The following is a 15468-nucleotide window of genomic DNA, read 5'->3' on the forward strand; positions in this document are numbered from 1 at the left end:
AGTGTGGATATGAATATTTAAATGAAATTCTGACATTCTCTTTTACTAAAGTAGGTCTCTGTATGCTACAAGAATAAGAAGTTTTACAATATGGGATGCTTCTGTTGAGGGTCTCTTGTCCCACGTCTTTTCTTTTTCTTCTCTCTTCTTTTTATAGATATATACCACATATATTTGTAATAGATTTGTAATATTATAAAAGAATCGATTTTTTTGTAGTTTTTAAATTTATAATTTTTTTTAAATCAAGCAATAACTGGGGAAAGAAAATGTAACCCTTCAGACCTTTTAAATTTCACAATCAACATTACCAAATCTAAATTAGATAGTAACTACCACTTTAAATTTTATCCAAGTTTGCTGCTTCTACACAAATTGACAGCTACTGTTTTCGCATTACAACACTGACTTATTTGCTGAAGGTGAATCCACAGTCACACAGTGTCAATTAAGGCACTCTCTTTTGCTACTCTTTCACTGTTACTGTTGGGTGTCAGGTGTCAGGCATTACTAATGGTGATTCTTTGCCTTACTGCAGGCAAAAGGGAATTTTGTGTAATATTATATTTTCTGTATTATTACATGACAATAAGGAATCTTGGAAACTCTTGACCAACAAGTATATCAGGTGAGTGCTGGATAGATGCAACTCATTATGTCTTCAATCAGAAGCAATAAGTTTGTTCCCATGTACACAAGCAAACAGTAGTGAAACAGATAAATGGTTGCTAATAATGTCTAAAGCAACAAAGCTGAGAATGTTGAGTGGAACATGTTGGATATAAACAAAAATATTTTCCACCTTACACAAAGTGCAGGAAGAGAACAGAATGGAGCAAATAATATTGCCTTTTGTTCAGAACAGCAACAAGTCCTTTGGAAGATGGCAAATAAAGGGTCCCAGAAAATCCAAGTATATTACTTGGGATGGTGACAGGATACTAGAGAAAACCGTCAAAATTGAAAGATGATTGTTTCCTGCACTTGGAAACCTGAAAGAGCAAGGCAAAACTTGATGACAGGGAAGGCAAGTTGATGGGAGTTGGAGGATGAGGGCAAATAGGATAAAGGGAACAAAGGAGAATTACAAAAAAAGTAAATGGAATGAAAATCTAAACCAATAGCTGAATTTTTCACAAGGACAGAAAAATGCAAGTCACGTCGATGTGGTCACAAACAAGACCAGTGTATCTGCACTTGGAAATGCACTGGGTTGAGAAAAGAAATAAAGTGGAAAAGATAGGTTTAAAGAAAAATAGGCTAGTGATTCCATCAATTTGTGATCAAAGTTGGGCAGATTCCTGAGAATTTAAAAGCAGAAATAACAAATCTTTATTTTTCCAGCATCTAAAGAATGTTCAAAGTTACTTAACTATAATAAACTATAAAGTTTCTGATTAATTCTCCACTGCTTACAGTAATTCAAAGGTATCTGTCCTGCATATTAAATGGCAGAACAAGTTAATCAGCCATCTCATCCACCTAGCAAATATAGCAAGTCACTAACCATCTACCATGATAGTTTTTGGGCCAGACTTTGAAAAAGGTTATTCATTTTTAACCTTGTGTCTTGATCTAATGCTTTTATTTATTATTAATTCAATGAGTATATTTGCCATTGGGAACTCCAGCATTTATTGTCCACCCCCAATTATAGATAACTACATTGATGAATCACATAAATCAGACTAAGCAAGCTTAGTATAATTTCTCCCCTGAAGGATAACATTAGTCATCTTTCCTGAAACTAACTGGTTTTAAAATTCCATCTTTTGTAAAGAATTTAATTACTTGAATTTCAATTCCCTTGCTGCTATGGTGGGGTTCAAATTATGTCTCTGGATCAATACTACAGAACATCATCTCTGGTCAAGTCAATTACTGTACTTATTATCATACTATAATAGAAATTAATCAAAATCTCAAGGAAATGGATGATAAGTGAGGATTTCAATTACTCTACCAGAGGTCAAATGAATCACCAGTTTTGTAAAATTCTATATTCCATTCCCTCCTTCCCCCAAAACTACAATTACAATCTAGCAATAGAAGAGCTCATTAAATATCCAATTGTTAAAAAAGTTACTTCTAACAATTTACAAGTGTTCAGGCTGCCTGCATTCAAGAAACACCAAATTAGGTTTTCCCTACCACCATGAATTGAGAAAGGAAAATGGTAATATAAAAAATAGTAAGTTTGAAATGTATGACTATGAAAGTTTTTCTGCAACTGTATAAAATCTCTAGTGGGTCCACATCTGTTTAGGTCTCCTTATTGACAAGAGATTATATCTGCCAAGGAGACAAAACAGAGAAAGTTCAATTGATTTATTCCTAGTATGAAGGCATTGCCACATGACAATCTGGCCCTTCACTTTTTGCAGTTTAGCAGGATGAGAAGTGATTGCATTGAAACATATTTAAGGTTGAGATAGATATTCTTAGGCAAATTGACACTAAATACAGTACATGGAAATCAGGCGCATTAAGTCAATCTTGTTAAATTGGTGATAGATTAGACAGGCTGAATGGCCTTCTCGATCTATTTTCTTGCATTCTTATCAATCACTGCCATTCCTGCCTTATTGACCAAAACCTCCATCGCTTGTTAAGGCCTACAGCACATAACAAGAACAGTTCATTTATTTCCCGAAGTTACATTATTGAACCACGCGTGTTTTGTTGCACTCCTTCCTTTTGAATTCTATAAATGTTAACACAAGTCAAATTCTCAAGCCATTCGAGACATAATGGTAAAAGGGATAAGAATGTGGCTAAGGAAAGTCTGAAGGCCTTGTGCCTCAATGCAAGGAGCATTTGTAATAAAGTGGATGAATTGAATGTGGAGATAGCTATAATGACTAGGATATAGATGGGATCACAGAGACATGGTTTCAGGGGTACTGTGACTGGGAGCTCAACATTCAGGGTTACTCGACATTCAGGAGGGATAGACGGAATGGAAAAGAAGGTGAAGTAGCATTGTTGGTTAGGGAAGAGGTGAATGTGATAGAAAGGAAGGACATTAGCTTGGAAGATGTGGAATCGATGTGGGTCGAGCTGCGAAACACAAAGGGGAAAAAGATGCTAGTGGGTGTTGTGTACAGGCCACATAACAGTAGCAGTGAGGTTAGGGATGGCATTAGGAAGGAAATTGGTAATGCATGCAACAAAGGAACTGCAATTATAATGGGTGACTATTAAAAATACATGTAGATTGGGTGAACCAAATTGGTAAAGGTGAGGAGGAAGAGGATTTCTTAGAATGCATGTGGGATTGTTTTCTAAATCAGCACGTCAAGGAGCCGACGAGGGAACAAGCCATTCGAGACTGGGTACTGAGTAATCTTTCTTTCTTTGGCTTGGCTTCGCGGACGAAGATTTATGGAGGGGTATGTCCACGTCTGCTGCAGGCTCGTTGGTGACTGACAAGTCCGATGCGGGACAGGCAGGCACAGTTGCAGCGGTTGCAAGGGAAAATTGGTTGGTTGGGGTTGGGTGTTGGGTTTTTCCTCCTTTGTCTTTTGTCAGTGAGGTGGGCTCTGCGGTCTTCTTCAAAGGACGTTGCTGCCCGCCAAACTGTGAGGCGCCAAGATGCACGGTTTGAGGCGATATCAGCCCACTGGCAGTGGTCAATGAGGCAGGCACCAAGAGATTTCTAAGCAGTCTTTGTACCTCTTCTTTGGTGCACCTCTGTCTCGGTGGCCAGTGGAGAGCTCACCATATAAAACGATCTTGGGAAGGCGATGGTCCTCCATTCTGGAGACATGACCCACCCAGCGCAGTTGGGTCTTCAGCAGCATCGATTCGATGCTAGCGGACTCTGCCAGCTAAAGTACTTCGATGTTGGTGATGAAGTCATTCCAATTAATGTTGAGGATGGAGCGGAGACAGCGCTGATGGAAGCGTTCTAGGAGCTGTAGGTGATGCCGGTAGAGGACCCATGACGCAGAGCCGAACAGGAGCGTGGGTATGACAACGGCTCTGTACACGCTGATCTTTGTGTGTTTCTTCAGGTGGTTGTTTTTCCAGACTCTTTTGTGTAGTCTTCCAAAGGCGCTATTTGCCTTGGCGAGTCTGTTGTCTATCTCTTTGTCGATCCTTGCATCAGATGAAATGGTGCAGCCGAGGTAGGTAAACTGGTTGACCGTTTTGAGTTTTGTGTGCCCGATGGAGATGTGGGGGGGCTGGTAATCATGGTGGGGAGCTGGCTGATGGAGGACCTCAGTTTTCTTCAGGCTGACTTCCAGGCCAAACATTTTGGCAGTTTCCGCAAAGCAGGACGTCAAGCGCTGAAGAGCTGGCTCTGAATGGGCAACTAAAGCGGCATCGTCTGCAAAGAGTAGTTCACGGACAAGTTGCTCTTGTGTCTTGGTGTGAGCTTGCAGATGCCTCAGATTGAAAGGACTGCCATCCATGCAGTACCAGATGTAAACAGCATCTTCATTGTTGAGGTCTTTCATGGCTTATTTTAGCATCATGCTGAAGAAGATAGTAAAGTGGATTGGTGCGAGGACGCAGCCTTGCTTCACGCCGTTGTCAATGGAGAAGGGTTCGGAGAGCTCATTGCTGTATCTGACCCGACCTTGTTGGTTTTCGTGCAGTTGGATAACCATGTTGAGGAACTTGGGGGGGGCATCTGAGGCACTCTAGTATTTGCCAAAGCCCTTTCCTGCTCACGGTGTCAAAGACTTTGGTGAGGACAACAAAGGTGATGTAGAGTCCTTTGTTTTGTTCTCTGCACTTTTCTTGGAGCTGTCTGAGGGCAAAGACCATGTCAGTAGTTCCTCTGTTTGCGCGAAAGCCACACTGTGATTCTATTAAGGAGAAGGATTAATTAACAATCTTGTAGTGAAGAACCCCTTGGGCAATATGGTGGAATTCTTCATTAGAGTTGATTCAGATACAAAGGTTCTGAATTTGAAAAGGAGTAACTTTGATGGTACGAGATGTGAATTGGCTAAAATAGATTGGCAAATGGTTCTTAAAAGGTAGAAGTGCAATGGCAATCGTTTAAGGATAGATTGGAGCAAGTACAACAGATGTACACCCCAGTTTGTAAAAAAAAAAATCAAGAAGGATAGCGCATCCCTGCATAACAAGAGAAATCAGAGAGAGTATCAAATTCAAAGAAGCAGCTTATGAATTAGCCAAAAAATAATAATATTCCTGACGAATGGGAGAAATTCAGAGTTCTGCAGAAGAGGACAAAAGGATTAATTCGGAAAGGTAAAAGAGATTATGAAAGAAAGGTGGCAGGGAACATAAAAAAATGATTGTAAGAGTTTTTATAGATACGTTAAGAGAAAGAGGTTGGTTAAGACAAATGCAAGTCTGTTGTGGACAGAAACGGGTGAGTTAATCATGGGGAACAAAGGTATGGCAGACTGTCTGAATGACTACTTTAGTTCTGTCTTCACCAAGGAGGACATAACTAATCTTCAGGAAATTGTTGAGGATAGGGGACCTAATGTGAGGAAGGGTATAAAGGAAATGAATTGTAAGTCGAGAGGTTGTATTAGTTAAATTGCAGGAATTAAAGGCGGATAAATCCCCAGGGCTAAACAGCCCAGGAAATAGTGAATGCATTAGTGATAATTTTCCAAATCTCCTTAGATACTGTATTAGTTCCTGAGGATTGGAGGGTGGCCCACTCTTTAAGAAGGGAGGGAGAGAGAAACTGGGAAACTACAGACCAGTTAGCCTGACATCAGTCATAGGGAAGGTGCTAGAATCAGTTATTAAAAATGCAATCGCAGTACAATTGGAGAATAGTGGTATCATTGGACAGAGCATGGTTTTGTGAAGGGAAAATCATGTCTGACAAACCTAATAGTTTTTTGAGGATGTAACCAATAGAGTGGATGGGGGGGGAAATCAGTGGATGTGGTATATCTGAACTTTAGTAAGGCATTTGATAAGGTTCCGCACAGAAGACTAGCGTACAAACTTAAAAAGCATGGTATAGGAGGTATGGTATTAAGGTGGATAGAGAATTGGTTGATGGACAGGAAGCAAAAAATAGGTGTAAATGGGTTATTTTCGGAATGGCAGCCAGTGACTAGTGGAGTACCAGGGCTCCGTGCTGGGGTCACAGTTGTTTACAATATATATCAATGACTTAGATGTGGGAATAGAAACCAATATCTCAAAATTTGCAGATGACACAAAATTGGGTAGCAGGGTTGGCTGTGTTGAGGACACTAGGAGGGTGCAGAGTGATTTGGACAAGTTAGGTGAGTGGACAAAGATGTGGCAGATGCAATATAATGTGGATAAATGCAAGTTTATCCACTTTGGAGTTAAGAACAGGAAATAGGACTATTATATAAATGGTATCTGTTTAGGAAAAGGAGAGATGCAGAGAGACTTGGGTGTTGCTGTGCATCAGTCATGAAAAGAGGGCGTGCAGGTGCAGCAGGCGGTGATGAAGGCGAATTGTATGTTGCCGTTCATAGCAAGAGGATTTGAGTACAGGAGTACAGAGATCCTGCTACAGGTGTACAGGGCCTTGGTGAGACCACATCTGGAGTACTGCATGCAGTTTTGGTCTCCTTATCTGAGGACGGTCATCCTCGCCATGGAGGGAATGCAGAGAAGATTCACTGGAATGAAACCAGGGATGGAAGGACTTGAATATGAAGAAAGGTTAGATAGACTAGGCTTGTATTCTCTGGAATTTAGAAGATTGGGGGGGGGGGGGGGGGGGGAAATCTTATAAAAATAAATAAAATTCTTAAGGATTAGACAGACTAGATGCAGGTACATTGTTTCCAATGCTGGGAAAAACCAGTTTAAGGATAAAATTTTTTAAGCCTGAGATGAGGAAAAATTTCTTCTCTCAGAGGATGATGGACTTGTGGAATTCTTTGCCACAGGAAGTAGTTGAGGTCAGTTCCTTATCAATATTTAAGAGTAGGTTAGATTTGGCCCTTGTGACTAAGGGGATCAAGGGGTATTGGGGAGAAGGCAGGAACCGGGTTCTGATTAGCCATGATCATATTGAATGGCAGTGTAGGCTTGAAGGGCCAAATGGCCTACTCCTGCACCTATTTTTCCATGTTTCTAAGTAATTCAAAATGAAACAAAAATTTTCCCCAACCCCCTTCACCCCAAAAGAAAAAAAAACACCTACTTCTACACATATAATATTAATTGACTATTTTTTATAATTTCTAATTGAGAGGGGTGGGTAAGGTGGAAGATGTGGATGGAATTTTATTCATAAAATCCATATATGCCTCCAAAATGTTATTTTCAATTCCATTCTTTAAACTATACTTAATTTTTTTTCTATTGCATTTCAATATGCCACCTGTCTAATTGCACCACACTCTCAGTTTTCTACATTTACCACTATACATTTCTTTGCAGTTGCTACTACTACATTTAAAATTTTTTCTTGATATTTATCCAATTTCAGTTTTATATCATTTTCATATACATTTCCAAGTAAAAATATTCTTGGATCTTTTTGTATCCTTATCTTCATAATTTGACCTAATGATACACTCAAATAGTTCCAAAATCATTCCACTTTCTCACAGGACCATACCGAATGTAAAAAGTCTCCATTTCCTTCTAATTATCCAGATAATTAGAATTAAATCCATTCAATTTATGTGGAGTAAAGTATAACTGATGAAGAAAATTATATTGAACCATTTGATATCTCGCATCAACTGTATTTGTAACACTCTGTTGACACAATTTTGATCATATTTCTTCCTGGTTTTCTATATTTAAATCATTCTCCCTTTGTAATTTTGACTTGTATAAATCTTTTCTCCTTTTAGTTTCCTGTAATTTTATATACATATTAATTATAAATTTCTTAAAACTAAATGTATCTGTTATTATACCTTCAAATTGGCTTTGTTCTGGGAGTCTCAAATCTGTTCCTAATTTCTTTTTTAAATGATTTTAATTAGTAATATGCAAAGGTTGCATTATTTTGTATATTATATTTATCTTTTAATTGCTCAAAAGTTTTTTAAAAAACCCAAAAAACAAAATTTTATCCTCTGTATACCTATACTATACCAATTATCAAATAAAGAATTATTCAAAGTGAAAGGAATAAGTTGATTTTGTTTTAACAACATTTTAGGCAATTGATCATTTTTAATCACTCTCTCCATATGAATCCATTCCATACTTTAAATATATGTTTTAAAATTGGTACCTGTACTTCCATTTTTCCTTTAATCAATTCACTATTCCATTTATACAAAATTTGTTCTGGGATAGTTTCTCTAATTTTATTCATTTCAATCTGAACCCTAGCTGTTTTCTCACCCACTTGATAACAGGAGGACAAATATCTTAATTGAGCTGCTTTATAATAATTTTTTTTAATTCTGTAATCTTAGTCCTCCCTGATCAAATTTCCATGTTAATTTTTCAAGACCAATTCTTAGCATTTTACCTTTCCAAATAAATTCTTGTATAGTTTTATTCAAACTCTGAAAAAATATTTCTGGTACATAAATGGGTAATGATTTAATTAGATATTGTATTCTTGGAAAAATATTCATCTTAATACAATTCACCCATGCTATTAAGGTTATTGCTAAATCTTTCCATCTTCTCAGATCTTCTTCTATCTTTTTTTAATAGTAGATCTTCTATCTTTTTTTAATGGTGGATATGAATAATTTAACTTAAGTAAATTACTTATATTTCTATCAATTTTTATTCCTAAATATTTAATTGCTTCATTTTGTCACTTAAATTTTGTCAATCTTTTACATTGTGAATAATCCATATCCACCATAGACATCACCTCACTTTTATCAACATTAACTTTATAACCCATACTAATCCATATTCTATTAATCTCATATTCAACAATATTTCTGGTCTTGTTAAATATACTACAACATCGTCCGTAAACAAACTAATTTTATGATCTTCATTACCTATTTCAAATCCCTTAATTTCTTTATCAGTTCTAATTATTTCTGCTAATGGCTTAATTGCTAATGCAAATTTAAAAAAAGATGACAATGGACAACCTTGTCTTGACAACCATTCTAACAAAAATGGTTTTGATTTTTGTCAATTTGTAACCACTTTTTCTTCTGGCTGATCATACAATGCTTTTATCCAATTACAAAAGTATTTGTAAACAAAAACAAAAAGTCCCATTCCAATCTACTAAATGCTTTCTCTCCATCTAAATACAACTGCTTCCGCTGGTATCTTTCTATTTTGTGCTACATTTATCAAACTTTAAAAATGTAACTATATTATCTGGCACTCTTCTATTTTTAATAAAATCAGTTTGATCCATATTTATTAATTTTGGTTAAAAATTTAACTAACCGATTAGCTAATAATTTTGATATAATTTTATAATCCATATTCAATAATATAGGTCTGTATGAAGAAGGTTGTAAATGATCCTTCCCTTTCTTCGGAATTACAGTTATTAATGCTATTTTAAAAGATTGTGATAGGTCATGTACTTCTTTCATTTGGTCTAATACCCCCACTAATACAGGTACCAAAACCTCCTTAAACTCGATATAAAATTCTGGCGGAAAACCATCTTCACCTGGCATTTTATTATTCTGCAATCACATCAAGGTCTCAGACTTCTATTTCAGAAAAAGTATTAGATAATTCCAATTTTTCATCTTCATCTAACACAAGTAATTTAACTTGTCACAAATACTCTTCTATTTTATCATCATCTTTCAAAGATTCTGACTGATAAAGTTTGGTATAGAATTCCTTAATATTATCATTTATTTCCTGCGTTTTATAGGTAATTTGACCAATACTTTTCTTAGTGGCAATCATTGTTCTAAAAACTTGTTCTGCCTTTAATTGCCATGCTAGTACTTAATGAGCCCTTTCATTTAATTCGTAATAGTTTTGTCACGATCTCATTATATCTCTCCATTCTATAAGTTTGTATTGTATTAAATCTTAATTTTTTTTTATTCTAACAATATTCTTTTTTTCATATATATTCCCATATATATTCTTTTTTTGCACTTGTATTTTCTTCTAATTTCAATATTTCTTTTTCCAACTGATTCATCTTTCATATATTCCTTCTTTACTTTAGAAGTATGACTTATGATTTGACATCATAAATATGCCTTCATAGAATCTCATATTGTAAACTTATTACTGAATCATTATTAGTTTCTTTTCATCAAGTCACAAAATTATTTTTTCTTCAGTAATGTTGTATTTAACCTCCACCTAGAACCTCTCTTGGAGAATGATTCGATCGAACTCGTGCTTGATCCTTTTGCACACTAAATTGAAATTGAGCAGAAATTAAAAACACATTTGTGAATATGTTTTATGTCAAAAATACTAAAAAGAATAATTTCTTTCATTTGGATGAATTCTTCTCCATATATCCACTAACCCCATGTCTTTCATTAAATCTATTGCTATTTATTTTTCATCATTTTATCTCTTGATCTATTTAATTTAGGGTCTAAAGTAGAATTAAAATCTCCCCAATATGATTTTTCCCTTAGCATTTGATAATTGCACAAAAATATCTCGTACAAATTTACCATCATCTACATTAGGTGCATATACATTCATTAAGGTCCATTGTTCCAAATAAATCTGAAAATTTACCATAACATATCTTCCTGCCTCATCTACAATTATGTCTAATGTTTTCACTGGTATATTTTTATTTATCAATATTGCTATACCTCTAACTTTTAAATTATATGAAGATGCTATTGCAGTTCCTGTCAAATCTCTTTAATTTTCCGCGTTATTTTTCTATCAAATGTGTTTCTTGTAAAGAGGTAATATTTATTTTTGTCTTTTTCATATATATATGAAAAAGCTTTATTTGATTCTGTTTCCCATTAATGTTAATACTTATAAAATTCAATTTTGCAGCCATCGGATCACTTTACTAAATCCACTAACCATCCATCTTTCCACTCACATCTCTCTCATTTTTAAAACACTAATATTATATTTTGTCATATTTTTGATAGAGTTAGGTGTATTGAGAAAAATAAAAGAAAAACAGAAAAAGATTGAAACCCCACCACCACCAAAGGCATACATTATTAATGATACATTCTTAAAACCCTGATCTATATGAGTTGCGGTCAAAACCACACCAGAACTCATGACTCCGTAGAAGTTAGTTCTTCATTCCCAACTAATTCTCTCGAATTACTGTACTGTCTCTTGTTGTATTCGATCTCTTCAGTCTTTGCCAATTACAAATTTTTACTCATTTATAGATCATTCAGGTTAAACACTTTCCTAATATTCTCTCTCAAAAAAAACATCTTTTTTAATAGTTGCTCTTTCCCTCTCTATGTTATCAGATATAATCTTTCTGTATTATCTCTCATTTGAAACATCACTTACTTCTTGCCTCTCTTTCTCAGGCAATGAATCTGCAAACACCTTTGCCTCATTGCATTCAGTAAAAAATCTATTTTTCCCTTCTGGAACAATGACTTTCAATACTGCCAGATATCTTGGTACAAAAGCGTAACCTTTCTTCCATAACACATTTTTAACAACATTGAATTCTTTTCTTTTTTTCAAAAAATCAAAATTTGTAAAAAAAAAGGTAAAAGATCTTATTTCCATTATAAATTAATGGTGATCGTCTTTCTTTCACTTGTTTCACCACCAGTTCCAAGATCTTTTCTCTTACTTCATAGTGAAGCAATTTGACCAATATCAGACATGGGTTTTGATCTGGTTGTGGCTTCAGTTGTAACGCTCTTTCAATCTCAATGTCCCCCTGAAATTCAGTTACCCCAAAAGATTGTGGAATCCAATGTTGCAAAAACTTCTTCATATCTTGACCTTCATTGTCTTCTTTAAGTCCAACAATTTTTATATAATTTCTTCTACTAAAATTTTCTAAAATGTAAATTTTTTTTAGTTAGTTGATCTTTTGTTGCAGCCGTTTCAGCTTAAATTTTTTTCATCTGTTCTTTAACATTTTGAATTTAAATTTAATTTCATTTTTTCTTCCACAACTTCAAATTTCTTATCCACTTGCAGTATCATTCTTTCCACCTTCTTTGTAAAATTCTAATTTTCAACTATACTCTCATAACACTTAACTTCTATTGTTAATTGCACCAAAGTCTGTTGAAAATTACCCATGTATTCTTCATTTCAGCTGTAGATATATGAATCTTTCATTTTTTCCCCCGACTTCTTAGCCATAGCTACTTGTTCTAGATGTAATTCCCATTCATCTTGGTCTTCATCCTGATCACTGGAGCTGGAGGTTTCTTGAGCTTTTATTAAAACTGCCTCCATTTTTTTTGTGCTCTGTACATGCGTGACTCCTCACACATGTGCAGTCACTTTCTCCCGTGGCAGTGGTCATTGTTGGGGGAGACCTTGTACAGCAGTGTCCAAGCTCTACCCAGCTCCATGCTTTTTCCACAGACTCCTCCCTTCCAGATAGCTCCAGGATCCTTCTTCAAGGTAGGCCTCTCCTCTTTATCTGTCTCTTTTTCAATTTCTTGTGAAGTTACAGCTGCTTTGTCTTTCTTTGGTGACATCATATACTGTTTACTAGATCTTCCAACAACTTTTTCCTTTTTATTTTTAAAAACTACTTCAACCTTTATTAACTCTTTTATTAAAACTTTTTCAGAGAGAAGGGATTCACTGTCTAACCCCATGTCATCATGTAGCATGCCCCCATGACTGCCAATCTTGAAGTAATTAAGATCAAGTTTAAAGAAGAGAACAGAATTGAAATGACATTGTAGGCTCGGAGCTGAAGGTTACAGAAATAAGAAAGGGTAAGGCATTGGCAAAATCACCATGGTGACAAGATGGTGAAATGGACATAATGTAGGGTAAGACACAGGCAAAGATTTGGATGAGCTCAAGAGAGTGTGAAAGTAGAAACTTGAAAAGGCATGAATGAAAGGTGAATATGGACAATAATCAGGACACATTGTTTTTCAGTCAATGAAACACAGCACTTTTATTAAATTTTGAGTTGAAAATCTGGAGATGTTTTACTCAAGGTTATACATTGGAAATTTGTAAAATATTGTATTACAATAACTGGGAATTTTGATCAGTCACAAATCTCTGAGATTTTCAAGGTTTTTTTGAGGCAAAAGAGAGAAAGACCCTTTGCTACAATGAGGCAACAGATTTGAAGAATAATATTATTCATCCATTTAATAATCTACTTTGCTTTTCCCACTTAGCCATCACAGAAATCACTAAAGTCTAAGGAATGACAGCCAGGATTAATAGTTACTTGCATTCAACAATAATTTGATTTACCAGTTTTTCATTATCAAATTCATATATTAGCCTATAAGCCTACACACAAAAAGATGCTTAAATCACAAAAAAAAGGATAACTCTTTTTATAAATCAGGTAAAAGTAAATTTCTAACATAATATAAAGCAGCATGCAACTTAATAACTTGACAAATTGTCTTTCCCAAACTCGGAAAACAAATCATCAATTTCATGAGCAGATGACTCAAGCCAATTTTAAATCCACAATTTAACTCACATAATGGCATTAGGTATAGTACAAAAAGATGAATTTTACTTTTTTGACCAACAGTGAAGCCTATTTCAGTTAATTGTCTATGCTGACTCACAGAGCAATACTACAAATCAAATTCCCTGCTAATTTTCCTGTAAACTACTCCCCTATTCCCATCTTCCATCATTCATCTACTCAGAGAGCAAGTTACAGTGGCCAATGACCTGATCAGGTTATTCATCTGCAGGATCAGAATGAAAATGAATCAATCAGAGTAAACTAAAGCAGTCGTATGTACATGTAAACTATAGAGAGGTTTTCAACAAATTTTCCGCCCCACTCACAAGCCACCTTAAATAATCCTATACTAATCAGTGTATTTATGGCAAAAGATGTGCTTAGTAAGGGATTACTTAAGGTGGTATATGAGTGGGGGGAAAAAAGTTGATAACCACTGGTTTAGACTTTTCCATTTCATCCCGTTATTCTCAGCATCCTTAAATTTTTCACTTGAGCATTGGAGCAAGAAACTATGTTCCAATGACCTGAAACTCCATCTCTTCCTTACCAAGATCCCAGGCACATCCTCTTTCCACTGACCCCAACTCCAATACACGCCACCACCCACACCCACCCCCCACACAAGAACTATTACTTCGCTCCTGCCCCAAATGATCCACCATCTCTTCACCCTCACACAAATCACTCTGCTCCCACTATGAAAATCTAGACTTGTTTTCTCCCCATAGGCTCCAGATCTCCTGCTCTCTCCAAGAACCCCCAGCCCCCCCTCTCCAGCCCCCCACCTCCAGCCCCCCTTCTCCAGCCCCCCTTCTCCAGCCCCCCTTCTCCAGCCCCCCTTCTCCAGCCCCCCCTCTCCAGCCCCCCCCCTCCACCCCCCCCTCCAGCCCCCCCTCTCCAGCCCACCCCCTCCACCCCCCCCTCCAGACCCCCCCTTCTCCCCCCTCCAGACCCCCCTTCTCCCCCCTCCAGACCCCCCTTCTCCCCCCTCCAGACCCCCCTTCTCCCCCCTCCAGACCCCCCTTCTCCCCCTCCAGCCCCCCCCTTCTCCCCCCTCCAGACCCCCCTTCTCCCCCCCTCCAGACCCCCCTTCTTCCCCCTCCAGACCCTTCTCCCCCTCCAGCCCCCCCTTCTTCACCCTCCAGCCCCCTCGGATCCCCCAGCCCCTTTTCCCCCAGAAACCCCGTACCTTATCCATTAATTTCCAGCATTTCTCCACCGCTCGCTTGTCCACGACGCCCGCTTGTTGGTGTTGGTGCTGGTGGGGCTGGAAGGCGTCCTTCACCAGCCCAATGAGGCCGCCGGCTTTCCTCAGGTTGCTGCCCCGCGCCGCCGCCGCCGCCATCAACGCCAACTGGAGGAAATTCGAGTGGGAGAAATAAGAGGTTTCTTGCAACTTTTTAAGCGGAGGAGATCAGAGGGAGCGATGACCGGGAAGATTCGATGGCGACTTCACTTCATGAGAAGCGCCGCTCACTCATTCTCCGCCGTCCTACGCGCATTATTTTATTTGGGCTTCAAAAAAAAACGGAATCGCCACTAAATTCGCCTGAGTTTTTTTTCTCTTTCCCCCTCCGCTCGTCCCGCCCTCCGCGCGCGGCCGCCGCTCGGGTCGGAGGTCACGCACAGGAAGGGGGAAGCGGACCGCGAGGAGACAACAGTCGAGGGGAAGGGTGAACTGCGCATGCGAGTTAATCTCCCCCCCCCCGGCCGATTTTTCATCGCCTCTGTTGGCGCCATTTTTAACACTGGCAGGGGTGCTATTTACAGCAGAACAGAAGTCGCTACTTGGGGGAGAGGAAGCGGTGGCAGAACAGTCACACATCTCAGTGTAAGGTTAATTCCCCCCTCCTCCCCTTTGTAACAATCTAAACTGTCAGTGAATAAGTTACGGACAAATTAGGGCTATGGTAGAATAGAACTTGACATGTATTCCAACATTGGCTGGAACA

General features: G+C 37.6%; 2 protein-coding genes across 3 annotated transcripts in view; one reads left to right on the forward strand and one right to left on the reverse strand.

The window, feature by feature from the left end:
- Positions 1–15468, reverse strand: part of cbl (Cbl proto-oncogene, E3 ubiquitin protein ligase) — a 197167-nt gene that overhangs the window by 176115 nt on the left and 5584 nt on the right. For both annotated transcript variants that reach the window (XM_069894666.1, XM_069894665.1), the window contains exon 2: positions 14706–14870. In XM_069894666.1, coding sequence (XP_069750767.1) covers positions 14706–14861 — 156 coding nt within the window. In that variant the 5' untranslated portion in view covers positions 14862–14870. The remainder of the gene's footprint in view (positions 1–14705; positions 14871–15468) is intronic.
- drc12 (dynein regulatory complex subunit 12 homolog) overlaps positions 15186–15468 on the forward strand; it is a 31440-nt gene continuing 31157 nt past the window's right edge. The window contains exon 1 of the mRNA XM_069894670.1: positions 15186–15347. Coding sequence (XP_069750771.1) covers positions 15201–15347 — 147 coding nt within the window. The 5' untranslated portion in view covers positions 15186–15200. The remainder of the gene's footprint in view (positions 15348–15468) is intronic.

The sequence above is a fragment of the Narcine bancroftii genome, chromosome 8 (assembly GCF_036971445.1).
Source record: "Narcine bancroftii isolate sNarBan1 chromosome 8, sNarBan1.hap1, whole genome shotgun sequence".
Classification (NCBI taxonomy): domain Eukaryota; kingdom Metazoa; phylum Chordata; class Chondrichthyes; order Torpediniformes; family Narcinidae; genus Narcine; species Narcine bancroftii.